This window comes from Halichoerus grypus, chromosome 5, assembly GCF_964656455.1.
Source record: "Halichoerus grypus chromosome 5, mHalGry1.hap1.1, whole genome shotgun sequence".
NCBI classification, from domain to species: domain Eukaryota; kingdom Metazoa; phylum Chordata; class Mammalia; order Carnivora; family Phocidae; genus Halichoerus; species Halichoerus grypus.
In genome coordinates, this window is record NC_135716.1 from 118510119 (window position 1) to 118533055 (window position 22937).

The following is a 22937-nucleotide window of genomic DNA, read 5'->3' on the forward strand; positions in this document are numbered from 1 at the left end:
AAACCAATGGGTTAGTATCTACCAAGGACTGTATTTTCTCTCCAGGCCACGTGTTCCATGAAAGTACGTATGGAAAAGTTAGTTTGAATCTTGATTCCAACTTACAAGTACCTAGAAATAAGAGAACTTTTAGGAAACTTAAACTGCAACTTCTAAATTCACCAAAATGACTTTTATTTGTATTTGCTACATAGACGGTGAATGGTAATTCATGGCACTTGATATTTTGTCCAGACATGAAAAGGTTTATGAAACCAGTAAATGACATTTTGAAAAGGGTCTTCCGTCATAAATCCAAGATTGGCCTGTTTAGCACAATTTAATACTATTCCTTCAGTATTTTATAAATGGAATTTTCTTCTACTTGTATCCATTTCCCGGGGCTGAAAATTAGGAAAAAAAAGTAAACAATTTATAGGTAACAATGCTTAAAAAAAAAAAAACCCTTTTGGGTCCATTTCAGAGACTGAATAGTCTAGGTCTAATAAAGGTATTAGAAGTTACTGTTCTAATATGTAGGTGTATAATATACATGTAAAATTTTGAAGTAAAAATACCTAAGTGAACTATTGCTTACTAGAAAAGAGACAGGTTTTAAAATATTGAAGTTTTCATTTCTGATTTAAAATCTACAAACTTTACAAAACCTCTATAGCAAAAGTTTTCAAACATACAGCAGAATCGTAACACTGGCTTATAAATGGAGTGCTGGGCCCCACTCCCTAAGATGCTGATTTGGTAGGTCTGTGGGCCAACAATTTGCCTTCCTAACAGGTTCCTAGGTGATGCTGCTGGTCCACTTTGAGGACCACTGATCTTTAGGATAATTCAAATGAACCAGGGTTCATCACCAGAGCAAAATACCCTATTAGAGATTGGTTTTTTCAAGCTTATGGAGGTCAGAAGCATAGCTTAAGATATAAGCACTCAAAGCATAAAGTACATGGTTTCCTCCTCATTCCATTCTTTTAAAATGATCTAAATGGCTTTTGGAATAAGGCACATACCTTATGGACCCATTCATACTCTCCATATTTAGAATCAAAGGTTCCTTTCTGAAGAGATCTTAATTTTAAGGTAAAACGTGGTCCAAGTTCCTGAATTCCCACTTTCTTTTCACTCTTGAATATGTACCTTCAAAGATAAATGAAAGAATTAAGGGAAAACAGTCTGAATGAATCAAATGTAATTTCTTTAATGTGACAGAGTTCAAAAGATAATTTATTTCTCATCTAGAATACTTGTCACAATACATTAGAAAACATGTTTACATTGAAAATATATTTCATGATTTAAGTCAAAGTCTAAGGAGTTAAAGTACCTTCCTCACCTATGAAATCTGAAGAAGATATAGTCCCGTTGATTGTGGAATGTGGCAACTTGCCTCCCAATAAACTGAGGATTATGGGGAAAGAGAGATGCAAACATACGTCCAACAGAATGACCCAGTCTCGTTGTAAAGTTATTCAAAATTATTTCAGGTATGTGTTCTGTAGGGTCCTTGCCTCTTCTCTGGAAAAATGATGAAAAATATCACAATAAGGAATTAATCTATATCCTGATACTGTAAGTTCAAGTTTCAGAATTTATGTGGCAAACTGAAAAATTTTAAAGGTATCTTTCTTAATGACAAACTACCACAGATGACTTACCAATCCCATGAAATAGATCTAAAATTATTTTAACATACTGTGACTGTACCAAAAAGTCCTACTAGAAAAGTAACCGTTTTCATAGTAATGAAGGCTATTGCCTGTCTGCCATAACTCAATTACAATCTCATAAGAAAACTGCCAGTAGATTAAAACTTGCTTTAAGCAGAAGGACAAATGCCATTATAAAAGCAATTCGATCTGTAAGTTAGAGTTAACTAAGCATATACTGCAAGGAGACCAATGCCAATCAAGGAATGAATAAAACTTACCTTAATTTCTTTACGCAAACGAACACTGCTCATTTTGAAATGAGCAGTTGGGCCATTTGGCAAGTGACTTAGAATTAATCCATCTGTTCATAAAGCTAAGAACACATTGAACGCTGTAATTTAAATCTTAAATTGTATAAATAACTGGTCTGTATGTCCAAAGGCTCATAAAATTTGTAGCTAGGTGAATAGGTAGGTACATGTATGCCTCTGGGTTAAGTTTCTTACCATACTCAAAACTAAAGCCCCATAAGTCAACCCAGTATTTCAAAAAAAGATTAACCTATAGTACTCCCACTTTTTCTCTTCACCGTATGATAAATGACTCATCACCCTCAAGAGGGTACGTTGGGTATTCAACAAAACTAGGCAAAAAGAGCTTATGTCCACTACCCTAACAGTAATAAGATGGGATTCTAGCATAATTTTAGCATTGCAAACAAAAAGTTTACCTCCATGTTCAGAAGCCTTATAACCCTAAAAATGCACTTTCATACATAAACACATTTGTATGTATATTTTTTATACATTTGTAGGGTTAGTATATGCTGTCAGCTTTGAATACTGTCCCCTTAGAGACTCCTAAGCTCTCTTTGAAATCAAAGTTATTAGTGTTTCTCGAAAGACAAGCTCTTATTCTTGGGATTACTGTGCCACAAATTAAAATCAACTAATAACCATTTACTACTGATTGTCTACCACAAACAGAGACTTCTGGCAGACATACTAAATTATAAATGAAGTATACCTACAACTGGCAGGGTTAGCAGCCCAAGGGCTTTAAAAGTCTGGAATGCAGCTACCTTATACAACATTCCTCAAGTCTTTGTAACACAACTTGATTCTTCCAAATACGGAACCTTAAAAGGAGATCAGAATCAGACTATTCCAAATTATCTGCACACAGTTTTACAAAAACAAATGTTGCCATCTTTTTATAAAGGCATCAACATTCTCCCATTAGCCCATGGGTTATCTTCAACTTCCTCCTCCCTTTCTTACCAAATCCTATTTACTGCTTTTACCCTCAAATTAAGGACTTCCATAGCCTCCTTTTTACCCTTACTGCTATTCTCTTAGTTGAGGTCCTTGAGATTTTCCACCTACATTAAAACAGTATCCTAGTTGGTCTGACCTCTCTCACCATTCCAAGTACATTTTCTAATAGACTGTAAATCAAGTTTATATGTAATAAGGTATGGGATGCAACTGTCATTTTATCTACCATGGTTTCTCATGCTAAATGAAAAGCAAACTAGATACACCTTGAGTCTTGACAGCTGTAGCTAATTTCAAACTACTCTCACAACTGCTCATCTACAAAACAAAAGATACCAATACAGCTCTCACGTGGCCCCAAATCACCTTTCTAATCTGTCTCCCTTTATGCCTATGTTTCCTAACTGGTAGGCACACAATCTCTTATACACCATACATATTAATGCTATTACGTATTTTTTGTTCATGCTATTTCAAATACCTGCATTATTTAACTCATCTATTAAGACCCACTTAATGAGTGCCTTTACGTTTGTTATTGTTTTATATACCCAGGTGCCCCCATGTTGGGTGCGTATTTACAATTGTTAGATCTTGTTCAACTGTCCCCTTTATTATGATACAGTGCTCTTCTGCATCTCATTAAGTCTTTGAAGTCTAGTTTATAAGTCTGATATAAGCATTGATACTCCAGCTTTTTTTTTACATTCATTTTGCTTCTCCATCCCCTTTCAATTGGCATGTATCTTTAGTTTAAAATGGGTCTCTTGTAGGCAGCATATAGATGGGTCTTCTCTATCCATTCTGATTGGAGCGTTTAGTCCATTTACATTCAGAGTAATTACTAATAAATATGTATTTAGTGCCATTTTATTACTTGTTTTGTCATTGCTTCTGGAGATTTTTCTACTCTCAAGAGTCTCCTTTAATACTTCTTGCAGGACTGGTTCAGTGGTCACAAACTCCATTAGTTTTTGTTTGGGAAACTCTCTCTCCTTCTATTCTGAATGGTAGCCCTGCTGGATAGAACATTCTTGGCTGTTTAGATTTTCCCCATTCAGCCCTTTGAATACACCATGCCACTGCCTTCTAGCTTGCCAAGTTTGTTGAGAAATCTGCAGCTAGTCTTTTGGGTCTTCTCTTGTAAGTTAGGGACTTCTTTTGTCTTACTGTTTTTTTTTAAGATTTTTTTTTATCACTATATTTTGAAATTTTAATTACAGTGTATCTTGGTGATGGCCTGCTTTTGTTGATTTTGATGGGAGTTCTCTGTGCCTCCTGGATGTGGATGTCTATTCCCTTCCCCAAATTAGGGAAGTCTTCAACTATTATTTCCTCAAATTTTCTGCCCCCTTTTCTCTCTTCTTCTGGTACTCTTATGAGTATTGTTATGTTTGATGGAGTCACTGAATTCCCTAAATCTGTTCTCATGTTCCGTAATTCTTTTGTTCAGCTTATTTTCTGTTATTTTGTCTTCTATATCACTTATTCATTCCTCTGCTTCTTCTAGCCTTGTGTTCACTGTATCTAGCCTGTTTCCAATCTCAGTCATTGCATTTTTCGTTTCTGACTCTTAACTCTTTTATTTCTGTGGTAAGGGCCTCCCTGAAATCTTTCATTCTTTTCTCAAGCCCAACGAATATCCTTGATTGTTGCTTGAAATTCTCCAGCAGACATGTTACTTATATCTGTTTTGCTTAGATCTCTGGCTGTGACATTATCTTGTTCTTTCATTTGGGATAAATTTCTCCATCTGGCATTTTGTCAAAGTCTCTGCCTTCTTTTGTGTTAGAAAAGCTCGTTATGTTTCCTGCTCCGAAGAGTAATGGCTTTAGGAAGTAGAGGTCCTATAGGCCCCAGGGCCTGGCACTTTAGAAAGTGTCCCTGGTGTGTGCTGTGTGTGCTCTACCTTGTGTTCTGGCTGCTCTGTCCTTCAGGCCAGCTGTCTGCAGAGGCTCTCCTTGCCTGCAGTGGGCAGTGTTTGGTCCTCGGCCAGAATCTGGTGAGTTTTAACTAGGTGTGCTCTGATCTGTTTGTTAAATGAGACCTGATACTACTTCCACTAGATCTGAAGCCCTGCAGAACTCTTTGGTCAGGAGACATGGTGCTGGTCTTCTGGGGAAGGGGCTCACTGTGCTGGGACTGAGGCAAGCTTGACCAAGAAGGGCAGTACTGTTGAGGCCTACTTCAAATGCCACCTCTTTTTACACAGTTAAAATTAAGCTTTAAATCTCAGCTGTCACTGTTACTTAACTTTAGCACCTGTCACTTATTTGACTTATAATCATGTAAATGACTTTCTTCCCAACTGATCTGCTAACTCTTGGAAGACAGATTTGTTTCTAATAAATACTAGTGCCTACCACATAGCAGATAATCAGTATTATTTGAATTCCTTCCTACTTCTCAAAAATTCACCACAGGTTCAATTTCATGAGGTATAACCAAAAGTATTTCTGGATCATTTGCACACTGAAAAAAACCATGAAATCTCAGGATACTAAGAAGGTAAAGGTAATTTCCTCCAACCTAAATCAAGACTTGACTCCTTCCTAGAACATTCCCACTAAATTGTGGTTTCTGTCAAAAGAAAACTACAAAATCCAAAATTATCAGTTCCTAAGTACCTGCAATGTACAAAAAGCTTTACTACTTATGTTATTGCTGATTCCTAACATAAACCATGAAGAATAGGAGTCATTATCCCTATTTCAGTAACAAGGAAAAGAGGTTGAGAAGGGTTAGGCAGATTAGCCCAAATTTCAGAGCTAGGTGGCAGATCTTACTGGGTGGGATTACACCTGTGCACAAGCCCTAATGCATAGAGGCATTCTGTTATGAAGACTGAGGTAAAACTGACTTTTAGTACCCAAAGGCCAAGAATGCAAAACAGCCTACAAGCCGCCAAAAGTACAGCACAAAGACTTACCTAGCTCAAATTTCCATTTAGAAATACTGAATAGAGGATGTAGGTCTCTCCAGAAAAAACTTCCATGCTTTCCCCTATAACATTTACTAAAATGCCTACAACAGACCAGGCATTAAGCCTTGGAAACATAATACATTTAATGTGATCTTTGTGGGAACCCTAAAGATTTAGCTGTTATTTCTTACTTTAAGATAGGAGAAAACCGAGTAGCTAAGAAACTTGACAAAAATTACAAAGCAGCAAGTAATGAAGTGTATTTGACATCACATCTGCCTGACCCAAAGCCACTATACTACAGTTTACATAGTTGACAAAGCTCTTTTCTAGAGGAAATCAAGTTTATATCTCCATAAATTTCCACCATTTGGCACTACTCTTTTACAGCAGCCCTTCCAGTATCTTGTCATGCCCCCATATTCTAATTTCCCACAAGCCGAATATCCTCAATTCTTTCAACTTTTCTCCAAGTGTCACCATTAGGAATCATGACTTATTATTTGTAAGCCCATGTTAAGTCTCTAGGAATCACACTGCCATTCCTATTATGTGCCTACAAATTATTCTCCCTTTAATTATTCTACATGTTTTTTCTGGATCACAGCAAATACTAACTGGCAGTGCTCTCCCCCTCCTCCTTCCATTTGCCTGTCTGGTATCTTCCTCAGAGTTAGCAAAGTCGCATTTACAAGTTTGTGCAGATATTCTTTGAAACCAGGATATCTGACCTTATTTGGTTTCTAGGCCTTATCTGAAAATCTTTTTAACCAAGATGGACTTCCAATGCCCCTTACCAATGTCCTTACTAGTCTTAAAAACCATTCTCTGTTAAGAGAACACAAAAGCAATTTAGGAGTCTACTTTCCTAGCTTCTTCCACCAACACTTTGCCATCAACTTCATTACTACATATCAATTAGAAAAGAAAATGAAGTACCTTTGAAATTATAAAAATCAACATCCAGGGGCACCTGGATGGCTCAGTCAGTTAAGCGTCTGCCTTCGGCTCTGGTCATGATCCCAGCATCCTGGGATCGAGCCCCACGTCAGGCTCCCGCTGGAGCCTGCTTCTCCCTCTCCTTCCTGCTTGTGCTCTTTCTCACTATCTCTGTCACTATCTCTCTCTCTCAAATAAATAAAATCTTAAAAAAAAAATCAACATCCAGGCAGGACTATACTTATAAAAATTCTATTCATTAGGACTTTTAAAAACTACATAATTCTATACTCAAAACCTACAATCATGGGATACCTAACACATGCATATGTGTGTGTGCATATATATATATATTTATGTGTATAGGAATATAATCTCACACTTGGGTTAATTAGCCTAGTTATTTCCTTAATATAAATTTGGTCTATGTACTGATGGCACCTTAATGATCTGAAGGTGTCCAATATGGTAACCAGAAAAATATTAATATATTTTGGGTAAAAAGACAATACAATTTTATAAGGAAAAGAGAACATAAGTCTAAAGGCAATAGATGATATAAGTGAAACTTACGAACCTATATAAAATACCTCAACCAAAACAAAGATACAATGTTTATTGAATTGATGAATGCCTGCCAGCAGCCTTAAAATGGTAGTAATTTTTTAACTGCCAAAAAATAAGAGAGGAACACAGACCTTGCCACTTTATTTTGGGAAACAGTTTTAAGAAAGCAGAAACTACATTAAAAACATCTCTTCTGGAATAGTTAAGTATTCAAGAGATTTTAGTTATTTTGGTACATTAACCCACAATCCAAGCCAAATTATAATATGGCCAACAAAACATCACATTAGAAAGCTAGTTTTAGCCTATTTTAGTCTCTGGAAAGTAACCTGTACAAGTGGATAATGTCTTTAACTTATATTGAAAATAATAAGGCCCTAAAAGTTATTTAGGTTTTTAAAACATAGCTTTTAAACTATTATAAAAAAAAAAAAAGCAATGTTCATTGATTTAAAAAAAAAAATGTTATTCTGGCAGCAGCAAAGTCCTGTCCCTATTTTTTATGAATCCTTAATAATTTTAATAATTTGACCCATTCAAATGATCATCTTCAAAATTAATGAGCTCACAGGGGAGCCTGGGTGGCTTAGTCAGTTAAGCTGCTAACTCATAATTTTCGCTCAGGTCATGATCTCAGGATCCTAGGGTTGAGCCCCACTGCCTCTGCTCCTTCCCCTGCTTCATGTGCTCTCTAAAAATAAATAAATCTTAAAAAAATTAAATTACATTAATGAATCACAGGCACCATTCGATAAATAAGTAAAACAGCAGCAACAACAAAAACAAACCTAGGCATCTTTATGTGCTCTTTCATCTCCAAACAGGACAAAAATACCTTGGGTTCATGTGACACAGTCACCTCAGATCTGAGACTCACAGAAAAAAGGATAGAGTATTCTTGGCATCTGGAACAGTAGCAAATACATAATATGGGCTCAAATATCTACCTCAAAAATGTAGTCCTGTGATACCACCCCTGGTAACATAAAATCTAGCCATATCTAACTACTTGCAGATCCCCAACTGGGTCAGCTCCATCTGCCTTTACAAATAGTATATCCGCACTGGGCACTCTTCTTCCACCTTATCTACCTCACTCACCCATATTCACCTTGACTGAGCTTAAGCATCTTTTCTGTCAAGTCCTTCCTCCCTGATATCCCCAGGGCAGATTTTACCAGAGTGTGCACTGTATTTCTCTCTTTAATTGTACTATCCACTCTCCATTTTTGTTAGTTTGCTTACCTATTCTCTCCTACTAGATTATGAACTCCCTGAAGCTCTTGTTTATCTCTGCATCTTTTACTAAGGATTAAACTAATGTCTTGCCTATAGCATTTACTTGATGAATATTTGCTAAATGAAAAAAAGTTCATAGAATCTTAGATATGTAATTTTCTAGCTTAAAAAATTATGTTCTTCAAGTTATAGAAAACATTTCCTTATTCTTTCAAATATATTTTAAAAGGGGGTGAAGGTGAGACAGGAAAACTTCTTTAATAAAGAAAGGATACTTGGTGTTTTACGATCTTCATTAATAACGATCAGATCTGTGAAATCTCTTGAAATGCACTGTGGAATAATTTTTTTCAGAGCCAGTCCTCTTCTGTAATAAACATGTGAGTTTGGTATAACTGTGGAGAGCTGTTCACAGAGTCGTACTGTTCTCTGCAAAACAAAATAACAGAAATCCTCGAAGGTGAAAAGGAGTAATTCTTATGTGGAATACACTTATAAAGAAAAAAGCAATGATTAATATACGTGTTATTAATAAAGGGCAAGGGTAGGGAAGGAATGATATCTGAACAGTATTTAATCCTTTATCAAAGGCCAATCATCCTAAAGCAGTGGTTCTCAACTGGGGGTGATTACGCCCCACAGGAGGACACTTGGCAAAAATGGTTCTACCTGGTGGTAGTGGTAGGGGTGGTGGGTAGTGGTATCTAGTGGGCAGAGGCCAGGCATGCTCCTAAACATCCTATAAGGAACAGGACCACCCCCATGATAAAAAACGATGCAGCCCAGAATGCTAACAGCGCTGAGGCTGATAAACTCCATCCTGAAGAATCATGCTTCGAGAAGCTGTATCATTATCACAGTATTAATTTTATTTAGCTTATTCACAGGTATTATCTATGGCAATTACTAATAATTTAACTCAGATCTTCTGAAAGGAGTTCTTTTAAATAGTCTAAGCAATGTAAGAAAATTAAGAATTCAATAACTATACTGATTGATATGTTTACCCCATGAGGTCTATCTGATGTTGTGATGAGAATCTTGGGAGAAGTTTGTCTGTTGAAGTAAGAAGCAAATTCATCTGTAGCTTCATCATAAGCAACCTGTGAACAGAAAAAAATATAATCTTGTATCAAACAAATACTCTACTAGGCCAAAATTTTAAAAGTAGCTCCAGCAGGATTCTATGACACTGACTACCTTCCTAGCTGATAGGGGATTTAAAGAAAGCCAAGAAGGACTTATATTAATGGCAACATGAATAGGCTGAGTGATTTTCTATTTGTAGAATACAAGTATAAAACTGGAAAAAATTGTCAAAAAACAATTTCAAGACACAAACTGAGCTGTGTTTATTCTTCTGAAGATTATTTATTTATTTGAGAGAGAGAAGAGTGTGTGAGTAGGGGGAGGGGCAGAGGAAGAGGGAGACAATCCCAAGCAGACTCCGTGCTGAGTACAGAACCCAACACAGGACTCGATCTCACAACCCTGAGATCATGACCTGAGCTGAAATCAAGAGTTGGGTGCTTAACCAAATGAACCACTCAGGCGCCCTGAGCCGTGTTCATTCTTGAAAAATGGCTAGGGCTAGGGGCAAGGACATCAGGAATCTTACTTAGAACTATTCCATTTCTTCCATCAACATGGCTGTGAAAATAGTAACTTTATCAACTTTAGGTCTGATGGTAGGGAAGAACCAGCAATCTTGAATCCAAGGGTGGTGGATTGGATTGGGGAGAGGTGGATTTGAAAACCATTGCTTTGCTAGTCCAAGGTTACTGGGCCAGTTCAGGGTAGGTGTGGACCAACCAGAAATGTAAAGGAGAGCTAAGGAAGTGAAAGAGCCACAGAGGGGCTGAGATAATCTCCACAAATCCCTGGCTAACAGCTGAACTACACATGGAAGAGTTCTAAGAAACCAATTCACATGAAAGGCGAAGGAGACTTGAGAACTGGCTGCAACTTTGAATGCAATCCTCAACCCACACCCAGCTCAGTTGATAGAAGTTGAGAGGCTCAAGGTACCTCAACACAATCTCTGCCCAAATCACTGGCTTACCATTAAGCCATACAAACTCAGAGAGGATCTCTAGGGAGGCAGGTTAAAAATAACAATAAAAAAAACAAGTAGATACACACATTGCTGTTAAAGGAAATTCAACTTTTAATGTTTGTGGGCCCTGCTCCTGGGCTCCCAAGGAAGCCAACTTTTACCAAGGTTAGAATGACTTCACCAAACTTCAAAGCATGGGCTCTATTTCTGCCCCAAGCACACACTGTGTATCTACTCTGTTAACAAATAACTTTCTAAAAGAACACTTTAAACTAAAGATGAGTAAAAATCTCCCTAAATTCCATTCCCATACCTCCAAAGCCTGCAACCTTGCACATACTAAAAGCATAAGATAAAGTTTGTAATTTTCTGAAATGTCCTTTGTCATGATGCTTTGTAACTCTTGATGTAACAAAAAATATATATAACCCTGTATTAGATGTTCATTCTCCAGAGTACTCTCTTCTTTGTCAAGACTGTATATCCTGAGCAGCTGTCCTCACTGGGCTCACCTGCTTGCTTTCCTTTCTCTCTCTCTTTCTCTATTTTTTTTAAGAAATTCTAAAAGATTTGTTCATTTTGCATTGACAGTGCTACTGATGGGGAGACAGATTCACTACACAGTTTAAATCTAGGCAAGTTACTAGAACAAAAAAATCCGTAACTCAAAAAATAAAACAGTCCAGAACTACTGTAATATGTTGTCTAAAATGTCCAGCTTTCGGCCAAAAAATTAGGTATTTAGTATGACCCATAATCAGGAAAAAAGCAGCCAATAAAAACTGTCTCTGACTGGGCCTAGATGTTGAATTTAGTGAAAATTTCAAAGTAGCCATAATAAATCTCTTCAAGAAATTAAGAGAAAAGAGGAGCTTAATGTGGATCTAAGATGGCAAAAGAATCAATGAATTTGAAATTAGATTAATAAATATCCAATCTGAAGAATAGAGAAAACAATCATTAAAAAAGGAGCAAGGGCGCCTGGGTGGCTCAGTTGGTTAAGCGACTGCCTTCGGCTCAGGTCATGATCCTGGAGTCCCAGGATCGAGTCCCGCGTCGGGCTCCCTGCTTCGCAGGGAGTCTGCTTCTCCCTCTGACCCTCCTCCCTCTCATGCTCTCTGTCTCTCATTCTCTCTCTCTCTCAAATAAATAAATAAAATCTTTAAAAAAAAAAAAAGGAGCAAAACTGAAGAAACTTGTAGGACAATGTTAACCATTTCAGTAGTGTGTGAAAAGGAAGTCTCTGGGACGCCTGGGTGGCTCAGTCCATTAAGCGTCTGCCTTCGGCTCAGGTCATGATCCCAGGGTCCTGGGATCAAGACCCACATTCATCGGGGAGCCTGCTTCTCCCTCTCCCCCGGATCCTTCTCTCTCTCTCAAATAAATAAATAAATAAATCTTAAAAAAAAAAAGGAAGTCTTTGAAGGAAAGAGAAGGTAGAAAAAAGTATTTGAAGAAATAATAGGTGAAAAATTCTTAACATACAGCTACAAGCTCAACAAACCCCAAATAGGATAAAAAGAACAATAACCTAAACACATCAAAGTCAAACTGCTAAGAGCCAAAAACAGAACATTTTGAAAGAAATAAGAAAAACCATGTGTAGGTGAACAACTATTAAAATGGCTGATGTCTCATCAGAAATTATGAAGGTCAAAATGTAATGGAACATGTTCCAAATACTAAAAGAAAAAAAAAAGTCAACCAAGAATTCTGTAATTTGCAAAATTCTTTCAAAACTGAAGGTAAAATAAGCGTATTTTTAAATAAACCAAAATGAGATAATCAGCTATTAGATCTGTTATAAAAACAAAAACATAAGGAGATTCTACAAACTGAAAGAAAATGACACCAGATGGTAACTCAGATCCAAGGAAAAGAAAGAACAGTACTATAAATGGTAAATACAAAGGTAACCACAAAAGACTTTGTGTGTGTGTGTGTGTGTACACTCTTAATTTTTTTTTTTAAAATGAGATTATTTAAAGCAGAAATTATAACACTGCATTTATAACATAGACAGATGTTGTATATATGACAACATCATAAACAAGAGTGGAGGAAACAAAGCTACACTGGTGTAAAACCTGCTATACTTTACCAGCATCGTGTCTGTATTTACTTGAAGTAGATTGTGATAAAGTATGCTGTAATTCCTAGGGAAACTGCTAAAAGAACCCTAAATATATAATTCAAAAGATTAAGAGGAATTAAAATAGCATACTAAAAAATATTTTTTAATATAAAAGAAAGCAGTCAAGGAGGAACAGAATAAAAATAAAGATATAAAATATGTTGAAAAACAGCAAAATGGCAGAATTAAATATAACTACATCAATAATTAACATTAAATACTAATTGTCAGACTGAATGAAAGAGCAATATCCAACCATATGCTGTAAGTGACATTTTATTTTATTTTATTTTTTTTTTAAAGATTTTATTTATTTATTTGATAGAGACACAGCGAGAGAGGGAACACAATCATGGGGAGTGGGAGAGAGAAGCAGGCTTCCCGCTGAGCGGGGAGCCCAATGTGGGGCTCGATCCCAGGACCCTGAGACCATGACCTGAGCCGAAGGCAGACGCTTAACAACTGAGCCACCCAGGCGCCCCGTAAGTGACATTTTAAATTCAAAGATACAAACTGGTTAAAAGTAAAAGCATGAAAAAAGATATACCATGTGAACAGTAACCATAAGAGAGTTTAGATGGCTACGTGTACATGAGACAAAATAGACATTAAGAAAAGAAATGCTGCAGTGAACAATTTAAGGGACGGGACAATAAGGGACACTGGATTACTAGTCAGTACATTAGGAAGATACAGTAATTATAAGTGGACACATACCTGAGGAAAAGTAAAAACAAAAACAAAAACATTTAAAAATAGGTATGTACCTAACAAAAGAACCCCCAAAAAGACTTGAAGCAAAACTGAAAGGAATGGAAAAAATGAATAATTCGAAAATTATAATTAGAGATTTCAATATTCCTCTTTCAGTAACTGATAGAATTAGAAATTCAGCAAGTATATAGAAAATATGAACAACACAATCAACCAACTTAAAACAACTATCTTAACACTCCACTTCAAAACAGCAGAATATACATGTTTTCCAAAGGAACACAGAATATTCTCCAGAACAGATCTTGCCCTAGAACACAGAACAGTCCCTTTACTTGAAAAGGACTAAAATTAAACAGAGTATGTTCCAGAACCACAATAAAATTGGATTAGAAATCAACAGCAGAAATATATCTGGGAAATCCTCAAGTATTTGGAAATTGAGCAACACACTTCTTATTAATCAATGAACCAAAGAAGAAATCCCAAGAGAAATTAGAAAATATCTTGAACAGAATGAAAATGAAAACACAACAAACATATCAAAATGTATGGACTGTGGCTAACGCAGTGCTTAGGAGGAAAACCATAGCTTTATGTGATTATATTAAAAAGAAAGAGAAGTATAAAATTAGTAACGTAAGCTTCCATTTTAAGAAACTAGAAAAAGAAGAATAAATGAAACCTTAGGTAAGTAGAAGAAAAGAAGTACAAGGATCAGGGGAAAAACTAATGAAATAAAATACACCAAGCAAAAACAAAACAAAAGCAAAACCAAAAACATGAAATTACAAGAAGAAATCAACAAATCTTTCATTATAAGAGATACCAAGATTTGAACAATAAGGAAGGACACACATCTTAAAGCTTGTGGGATATACCAAAAGTGGTACTTAGAGGGAATTTTGTGGCCTTAATTGCTCATTATAGAAAGGAAGTTGAAAAATAATCAAATAAAAAGAATAAACTCAAGGGAGTAATAGGAAATAAATGATAAGATAAGGTGCGATATAAATAAATTAGAAAACAAAGTTTCAAATAGAGATGATCAAAAAAGTAGTTTGAAAAGAGTTAACAAAACATTTTATCTCTGGTGAAAAGCCCAAATAGATAATATTAGGAATGGAAAGGAACATTACTGCAGTCTCCCTTATATACACAGATACACATATTCCAAACAAAGTTCTGACAAACCAAAACAATGTGTAAAGGATAAAACATCTTAATTAAATTGAATTTATCCCAAGGATGCAAAAGAGATTTAACATTAGAGAATCTATTTCATTTCCTACATTAATACAATAAAGGAGAAAAACTGCATACTCATCTCAATATTTGCAGAAAAAGTACATCATTATCTCAATATTTGCAGAAAACGTTATCTGGTAACATTTTACATGCAATCATGATAAAACAAACAACCCCGCCAGCAAGAAAAGAATAAATGGATTTTCTTAACTTATAAGGACAATCTACCATTAAAGATAAACATTAATGATGACATGTTAGAAGTATTCTCTTTAAAATTAGGAACACGGCACAGATAACACTATTGCTATTTCTATTTATTTGACATGCTGGAGGTTCTAGTCAGCACAAAAGAAATAAATTATTAATGGACTGAGAGTTATTTGCAGAAATGATTAGCTAAACATGAAACGAAAACGATATTTAAACAAATTATTAGAAACGAATTTAGGTAAACTGTTTAGAAGATCACAATCCAAAAATCAATGGCATTTTTATAAATCAGCAAATAATTCAATTTTCAGAGATGTGATTTACACTAATAAAAAACACAAGATACGCAGCAATAGCTCTAACAAAATTTATGTATAAAACTTGCATGAAGAAAACTATATTCATTGAAATGCATTTTCAGTAAGAACACCTATCTAAAAAAAGCAATATATAAATAGAACCCCTAAGTTATCTGCTTTAATACAATTTATAATTTTATATGGCAGACCAAAGTTTCAGAGAGAGAACGTTCCTGAAGAGAGAGATTAAAGGATGGGGGTGGAGAGGGGCATTCTGCTCTAACAGATATCAAAACTTACCATGAAGATAAATAATTAAGAAAATAAAGAAGTCATACAGCAACAAACTGACCAATAGTCCAGAAAAAGGCCAAGTATATATGGATACTTGATTTATGAGACGGCATTATAATTCAGTGGGAAAGGTTGTACTATTGCAAAAATGGTGCTGGGGAAACTGGTTACATATGGTGGGGGTAGGAAAAGGGGCAGGGGAAGAAAGAAAGAAATTGGTTTTCTTTCTCATGCCAAACGAAAAAATCGATTCCTGGTGATTACGTACATAAATGTGAAAATCAACTCTTCAATTTTTTTAGGAAAAAAAATATGAGAACATATGATCACAGGATAAAGATTTCTTAAATAAGACCAAAAAACATTAAATATTTAAAAACCTTAAACTCAACTATATTAAGGACTTTTATTCACCAAAAGACAGCACAGAAAAAGTAAAAAGAGCATCCACAAATTGGAAGATACTTAATAAAAGATTAGTATCCAAAATATAAAAAGAAGTTCTACAAATCAGTAAAACATACTATAGGACAGAAAATTGGGCAAAAGACATGAGCTGGCATAACTTTAGCAAAAACACAGTGCATACATGAAAAAGATGCTCAACCACATTAGGAATCAGGGAAATGCAAACTCAAACCACAATGAGATAGTCCTTTATACTAGGCAAAGTACTGGTCAGAATGTAGAAGTATTGGTCAGAATGTAGATGACCAGAAATACTATCCTTAATTCTATGCAAGTGAAAAATGATACCACTACTTTGGAAAACATTTTGGCACCATCATGTAAAGTTGAACATTTACACACTTCATGACCCAACAAATTCTCCCCTAGGTAAATATTTAGGAAGTTTTTACATATATGTAGCCTCTAAATACCTATGATTTCCAATTTATCTCCAGCCAAGACCTCTTCCATATCTCGTCAATGACAATTCCATCCTTCTATCCTTCCAACTGCTCAGGCTAAAAACCTCAATACCATCTTTGAATCCTCTTTCTCTCATATCCCATTTCCAATCTATCAAGAAATTCTAGTGGCTCTAATTTCAAAATATACCTGGGGAAAAAACCCGAATCAAATTGATTCTCAACACTCATTGTAATCGCTGTAGCCCAATAGCCCAAGTCATCATCATCATAATCTCTTTCTTGGATTACTTCAGTAGCTTCCTAAGTATCTATTTGCCTCTCTAATTACATTCTCAGACAGCAACCAATTACTATTAAAAAACTAAGTGTGATCATATCATTCCTCTGTACAAAACCATCCAAAGGCTCATTTCACTAAGTATAAAAGCCTAAGTCCTCACGATGGTCAACAAAGCCACTGCTCTGCCCTCTGCTCTTCCCAATACTTTCCCTGGCACCTCTTCTAGAACCCTGTCTCTTGCTCACTATATTTCAGCATACTGGCTTCCTTGCTGTTCTTCAAAAACATACTAAACATGCTCCTCCTGCCTTAGAGCTTTTGCATTAACTGTTTATGCACTAGTTTTTACACTGGCCATTCCTTGGAAACAAGTGGGGCAGAACTGCAAGGAGGCCAATTTCTTTATTGATTTACTATTTATTATCAAAAATGGCTAATTTCTTTACATCCTTCAAGTCTTTGCTAAAAGGTCATCTTCTCAATGAAGCCTACTCTGACCATCATTATATAGAACTGCAACCCTAACCAACAGAATGGGCAATAGACATGAACAAACAACTGATTAAAAAGGAAAGTATATAAAATGAACATAATCATGAGCAATTACTAAACTCATATTAAGTGACATTCCAAAAAATACCTGGACATTAAAAGCAAAGAAAGTCCGAGGAACTGTTCCAAATTAAGGGAGGTTAAAGTCATTATAATGGAATAAAATGCATGAGCTGGATTTTTCTTTTGCTAAAAATGACGCCATTTGGACAACTGTAGACATCTGAAATAAGATGTCTAGACTAGATAATAATCAATGTTAATTCTGTGATTTTGATAACTATACCCTGTGTTTAAGAAAAACACACTTGTTTATAAGTAAAATCCACTAAATTATATAGGAGTAAACAGGCTTCAGGGCTGCCATTTACTCTCAAGCATTGCAGACAGAATACAGAAGAAAAGCATGTGTGGTACAATTTAGTATTTAGGAAATCTAGGTGAAGGGCATACATGAATTCCCACTTTTCTATTAAGTCTGAAATTATGTCAAACTAAATAAAACGTACATACACACATATTCCTATATATATAAAATTGCAAACTCTCTCTACTTCAGGTAGTCCTGAATCTACTTTACCCAATTTTTTTTTAAGATTTATTTATTTTAGGAGGAGAGAGAGAGAGCACATGCATGCAGGAGGAGAGGAAGAAAGAAAATCTCAAACAGACGCCCCGCTGAGCACAGAGTCTGACTTGGGGCTCGATCTCACAACCCTGAGATCACGACCTGAGCCGAAATCAAGTTGGACGCTTAACTGACTGAGCCACCCAGGCCCCCTCTTTCACCCTCCTAACACATAATTTATTTTATTATGTTCACTGTTTGTCTCTCTCCCTAGAATGTAAGTTTCAGGTGGGCTGATATTTTGTGTGTATATATGGCAGAGTGTTTGGTGCACTGGTGGGTCCCAAGTCCCTAAAACAGATCCCAATACACGGCTGGCAATCAAACATTTGCTGGAAGATTGACAGACTGATTGAATGAATGACTATATCAGGAAATGTTAAAGAATGTCACTAACAGTACTGTTTGAGAGCAAATATAACCAAAACCAAATGTGCTTACAAAAAAAAAAAGTTTAAAAACGCTGATTCTCTCACTGTACTGTCACCAACTATTTAAAAGGAAAATGTGAAAAGTGACAAGTGGGTATTATCTTGAAGCGAAGAGTTTTATGAGGACACAGGAAGTACCACCAAATGTTATCCTTAAATCAAAATGTCTAATACTACAAAAATCTATAGTATGAGGAATGCTTTTCGAATGATATTAAAAACAACAGAAGCACTACACAAGATACTAAATGACAAAAAGTTTACCTAGGCATAAAATATCATATATTTCTAGAAAATAAGTAATCATTGCCTTTTTCTAGAACATTTGAGAAATTCAATTATGAAATAATCTATAGCAAATAATATGCCAACATTATAGCTGAATCAGTCCATTATACAACTTCACCAGCCAGTACTTTAAGTATCAATATATGAACAAATGATTTATCAAATGTGGCCATCCAAATTTATTTAAGACTTGTAACATTACCTCTTCATCATTAGGGTCTACTACAGTTTCATCATATACTCTCTGGTTGTCAATGGTCTTTGGTATAGGCTTTGGTGGAGCCTAAATAAAAGAAAAAAAGATTAAGTTTTAGAAGCAATTTACATTAATAATTTTGCATTCTGATTGGGGAAGAATAACAGAAATTTGCAGATAATCCAAAAACTGAATCTGTTCCTCACTTCCACTGCTACATCAATCCTAATAATAATACTGAGTAAGAGGTTTTTAACTGAGCAGAAACATAAACATCCTAGAAGAATTGCTAACTGAATGAAATGACTTAAAACCATGCAGAAGTAGCTGAAAGAAGAAAGTGGAATTAAAATAATTATCCACTAAAAAGTTTATTAAACAGAATGAAAAAAATTACAGTTGACCCTAAAACAACATGGATTTGAACTGTGCAGGCCCTCTTACATGCAAATTTTTTACAGTGCAAGACTATAAATGTATTTTCTCTTATAATTTTCTGAATAACATTTTCTTTCCTCTAGCTTATTTTATAGTAAGCATGCAGTATATAATAAATATATAAAATATGTGTTAATTGATTATTTACGTTATCATTAAGACTTCAGATCAATAGTAGGGTATTAGTAGTTAAGTTTTTGGGACTTTCAACTGTGCAGGAGTGGAGATGGTCTGCAACCCAACTGCCATGCTGTTCAAGGGTTGGCTGTACAAAGGTATATCTACCTTTCCAATACTTCCAGAAAGCTATTCAGAAATAAGTAACGAAAGCTACAAATCTAATCTGCTGAACTAGTAATTCTAGTTTGAGGCATTTATGGTAAGGAATGAAAGGGAGGAACAATTTATATAAAGAAATATACAGTGTCACTATTATTAGGGGAAATGAACAGCAAATAGGGCAAATATCCAACAAGAGGGTAATGACGACACTTTAACATAATGGAATACTGTTAGAATTGGCAACATACATACTCAGCTTAGACCAAAAAGTTGTGTAAATGAAATGCTAAGGAGCAGGAACAAAGAATTGTAAGCATACACTGACTAAAACAAATTCAAAACATATGTATGCTAGCAGAGATATGAAGAAGTATGATCTGATAAACTAGGATTTTATTTTTTATTATATTCTATGAACAAATATTAAGTTTTAAAAGTAATTTCTTAAAGGAGGCAGTTCTAGGAAGTCATCTTTCAGTCCAAAAAACAAGAATGGTGAAATTTCCAAATGGTGATTGGCATATTTGCTGTAATTGACTGATTACTGAGAGTTAAGAGACTAACGTTACTTGATAGGATTCTGCAAGTCAAAACAGTCTAATACTGGCAAGTCTGGCAAGGCCTAGACTGGGGAGCTTCCCCATTCCCAAAGTCAGGAAGATGAGTTTCTGTCTCTCAAACACATAAAATTAAGTAAAATAAGCACGATGAAGCAGACATACCATTTATGTGAAATTTTGAAAAAAATGCAAAACATCACTATTGTCTTCATTGTTTAGGGACACAAAAAAAGAAGTGCATGGGAACAAAACATGGCAATTTCATAAGTGGTTATTTTTGGAAGGGAAAGCAATCAGGAAGAAGCATCCAAAAGACTGAATATTATTTGCTAACGCACTGTTTCTAAGCTGAGTGAAGAATAGAAAGGGGTTTGTTATACTATTTTATTTTCACATCTTTTATACACTGGGAATATTTTATAATAAATTTAAAAGAAAATGATACAACATAAATATCAGGAAGCATTCCTCAATATAAGACAAAAAGCAGATGGCTAAAAATTTTATTTACCTTGTCACCAAGAGCTTCTCTCTCTTTCTTAAGTTTTTTCTTAATTGCCAACTTTTCCTAAAAAGTTTAAAGCAAAGAACAATATTGAGAAACCACCAGTTATATCACAAACACATACTGAAACTATACATTACTAATGCTATGAATACTTAAACTGAGCAATCTTTGTAATGTAGTAAACATCCTGACACAGATTTTCATACCTAAGTTATTGTAAACCAAATAAGCCGGCCAATCAATAAAAAATAAACATCTTGCTCCTTCAAAAAAATCTAAATTGGAAAAAAAAAAAATCTAAATTGGCAAGTCTGAATATTTAAAGTTTTACTAGCTTTATCTTTTACTATAAAGTCTCAATTTAAGTAAAAATGTAAAACGTATACTTAAATAAGTTAAGAAGTTTTTGTTTTATTTTGCATTCCTAACAAGTTGCGTTCTAAAGAAATCCATGGTTATGCTGCTTGTTTCTTTTGGAAAGTACTAAAAATAAATGACAATGGGAGATACGTTTTCAGATTGCTTCCAATGAACCACCATTAGTTTTCCATAAATCTTATAATCAAAATATGCTTTTAAAATTATTAAGAACTTGCAAGGTGAATTACAATTGTACTGTAAATCTGTACCTTCCGGAGATTTCTAAACAGAATGCTTAACACACAATACAAAGTACTCTCCCCCCACCCCCCAGTGCCTATCTACCCTCCACCCATCAAGTTTCAGATTATGGTGTCAAGAAGTCTTCTAGGAGACCCTTCCCGCATACGCGCTCACCTAGAATGAGTTAGATTCTCTATGTACTCCAATAGCACTTTGGCGCTTATAATGAATAAGGCACAATCCACGACCTCAAAAAAATCTAGTAAAAGGAGACAGGCAAGTAAAAAGAATATTATGTGTGTAACTTTTATGACGTACAAAAATAAACAAATGGTTGCTTCCAATTTCAATTTAGCCACAAATAAGCACTGTGACCTTGAGCTTTATTTATCTCCTCATATTTATCTCCTAGAACAGTCTGAAGGCAACGTTGTAAATACAGTTACTAGAAACTTCACAGAATTAATTTCGGTAAGAGTTGCTGTCTAGGAATCAGAGAAGCATCACTTTGGGTTTATGCAGTGCCCGTTTTACAGATTCTAGGAATCAACCAAAGTTACATGGACTAGGCGAAGCACAGAGATGGGAGAATTTCGCCTTCCAGGTCAGGAGGCGTATTTTCACTGCTAGGAGAGCGGGACTTCTCGCTTTCATTCTCAGAGGGGGAACCTAGAAAGGGGCTAGAAAGGAAGAGAAACCTTGACGCTCAGGCAAAAAGCTGAACCTAGAGAAAGTCTCCAAAACAGTGCGAGGGGACCAGGACACAAGAATATCCCCCTCACTGGTCTAGATTAATTACCGTCTCCACGACGCCAGGCCAAGAGCGACCACGCAAGTGCTATTCCCCGCCCCACTGCCACACACGCGCATAAATGACGCGGCGCATGCGCCCTGCCGCCTCCGTCCCGTCCTACCTTACGCTGCTGCTGTTTCCACCGCGTGAACATTAAGTGTCGCCGTTGTTTGTTCTTAATTTCCGAAATGCTGAAACCCGGGGGGAAGGCAGCCGCTTTCGGGAGTTGGACCCCGCTTTCCGGCGCCCCATCCTCCGCGGCTGCAGCCTCCTGAGGTTCTTCGGCGGTCGCTTTCCGTTTCAGGCCTTTCTTTCCTCGGCTGCCGCTCTTATCCCCGGCTTTCGCCATGGTGTTTGCTTCTAGGCGTCTGTACGGAAACGGAAATAGCTTACCCTTGTGACTCCCTTACTTAATCTTTTACTTCCGGGGTCAGGAAGTTCTTAAAGAAAAAGGTGGACTACTACTCTGTGATCTTTAGCCATTTAAGAAGGTGGCGGAATTTAGGGGTGCCTGGGTGGCTCAGTCGTTAAGCGTCTGCCTTCAGCTCAGGCCATGATCCTGGAATTCCAGGATCGAGCCACTCATTCGTCCCCTGCTCAACCGGGAGTCGGCTTCCCTCTCTGCTCCTCCCCCTGCTCATTCTCTCTCACTATGTCTCTCAAGTAAAATAAAATCTTAAATTAAAAAAAAAAATGGTGAAATTTAGCTTTGAGAAAAGTTTAGGGGGCTTGCCCAGCTGTAAGAATACTGAAATGATGAGTTTGTAGAATCCTTTATTGAGCATCTACTATGGGCCAAGCCCTCAAAATATTGGAACAAAACAGCCTTTGCTGTATAAAGTTTATGTCCTACTGGAAGAAGACCTGAAATGAGCACACAAATAGTATGGTGAGCTAGAAAGTAACACATGGCATGGAGAAAATAGAATAGGATAAAGAAAGATGAGAGGGTAA

General features: G+C 36.0%; 1 protein-coding gene across 1 annotated transcript; it reads right to left on the reverse strand.

The window, feature by feature from the left end:
• Nucleotides 1–150: 150 nt before the first annotated feature.
• On the reverse strand, nucleotides 151–22375 carry RPF1 (ribosome production factor 1 homolog). Its single transcript, XM_036108879.2, has 9 exons — nucleotides 22105–22375; nucleotides 20591–20647; nucleotides 18806–18886; nucleotides 9599–9694; nucleotides 8867–9020; nucleotides 1925–2007; nucleotides 1331–1512; nucleotides 1008–1134; nucleotides 151–383 (listed from the first exon to the last, which is right to left on the reverse strand). Exons 1-9 carry the CDS (start codon nucleotides 22330–22332, stop codon nucleotides 342–344), a joined length of 1050 nt encoding a protein of 349 aa, XP_035964772.1. The 5' UTR covers nucleotides 22333–22375; the 3' UTR covers nucleotides 151–341.
• Nucleotides 22376–22937: the final 562 nt, after the last annotated feature.